The sequence below is a fragment of the Photinus pyralis genome, unplaced genomic scaffold, assembly GCF_008802855.1.
Source record: "Photinus pyralis isolate 1611_PpyrPB1 unplaced genomic scaffold, Ppyr1.3 Ppyr1.4_LG5, whole genome shotgun sequence".
NCBI classification, from domain to species: Eukaryota; Metazoa; Arthropoda; class Insecta; order Coleoptera; family Lampyridae; genus Photinus; species Photinus pyralis.
The window spans coordinates 44,363,489-44,364,145 of NW_022170596.1; the positions used below are offsets into that span (position 1 = coordinate 44,363,489).

At 34.9% G+C, this 657-nt stretch overlaps 1 protein-coding gene across 1 annotated transcript in view; it reads left to right on the forward strand.

Moving 5' to 3' along the window:
- LOC116170848 (period circadian protein-like) overlaps positions 1-278 on the forward strand; it is a 9,346-nt gene extending 9,068 nt beyond the window's left edge. The window contains exon 11 of the mRNA XM_031487374.1: positions 129-278. Within this exon, the coding sequence (XP_031343234.1) occupies positions 129-278 (150 nt within the window). The remainder of the gene's footprint in view (positions 1-128) is intronic.
- The last annotated feature ends 379 nt before the right edge of the window (positions 279-657 follow it).

Consider the following 657-nt stretch of genomic DNA (forward strand, 5'->3'; position numbering starts at 1 on the left):
AAAAATAAACTTGCATCCGATCAAGTTTTGAAAGATGCCGAAATCATTCGAGAGGAAATTTTGCACATCTTAAATAAAGTAAGTACCTACTTACGTTTGACGCTCTCTTCTAAGACGTTGTGTTGAAGGAGTTGTACCGGCCTTCAAAACTGCCCCAGCGAGAGGTTGCCAGGCGATGCAAAAACCTAGAAACCTTTATGGAAAATATAATAGAATGTTCAAAACCAAATCAGTGTTTGGATCCCGTGCCTAAAGATGGTCATATTCTTGTAAGTTAGCGGATTTTGTTGTGATCACATAATGCTTACTAGCAAAATGTACGTGAAACGCGGGCCGGTTGGGAATAATAAACAGAAATTTATTGTTAATTTTTTAATTGTAATTGAAGACAGATGCAAGTTACAAAAACTAATTTTTAAAATTGCTAGACTTTCTCCAGATAAATTCGTTTTCTGTTCGTTGACATTAAAGTGTTACAAGGTGTGTTAATAAGTGATCAGTTTAAGTAAGTATTTGTGGAACTTGTATCAACTACTCAAGCAGAACGCTAATGGTGCAACTAGAAATTAACAAGTTAAAAAGTAATCGTAAACGATTTACATAAAGCGCATTTCCACTTGCATTCATTTCCCATTTGTAAGATGCAACTTCTGTTAA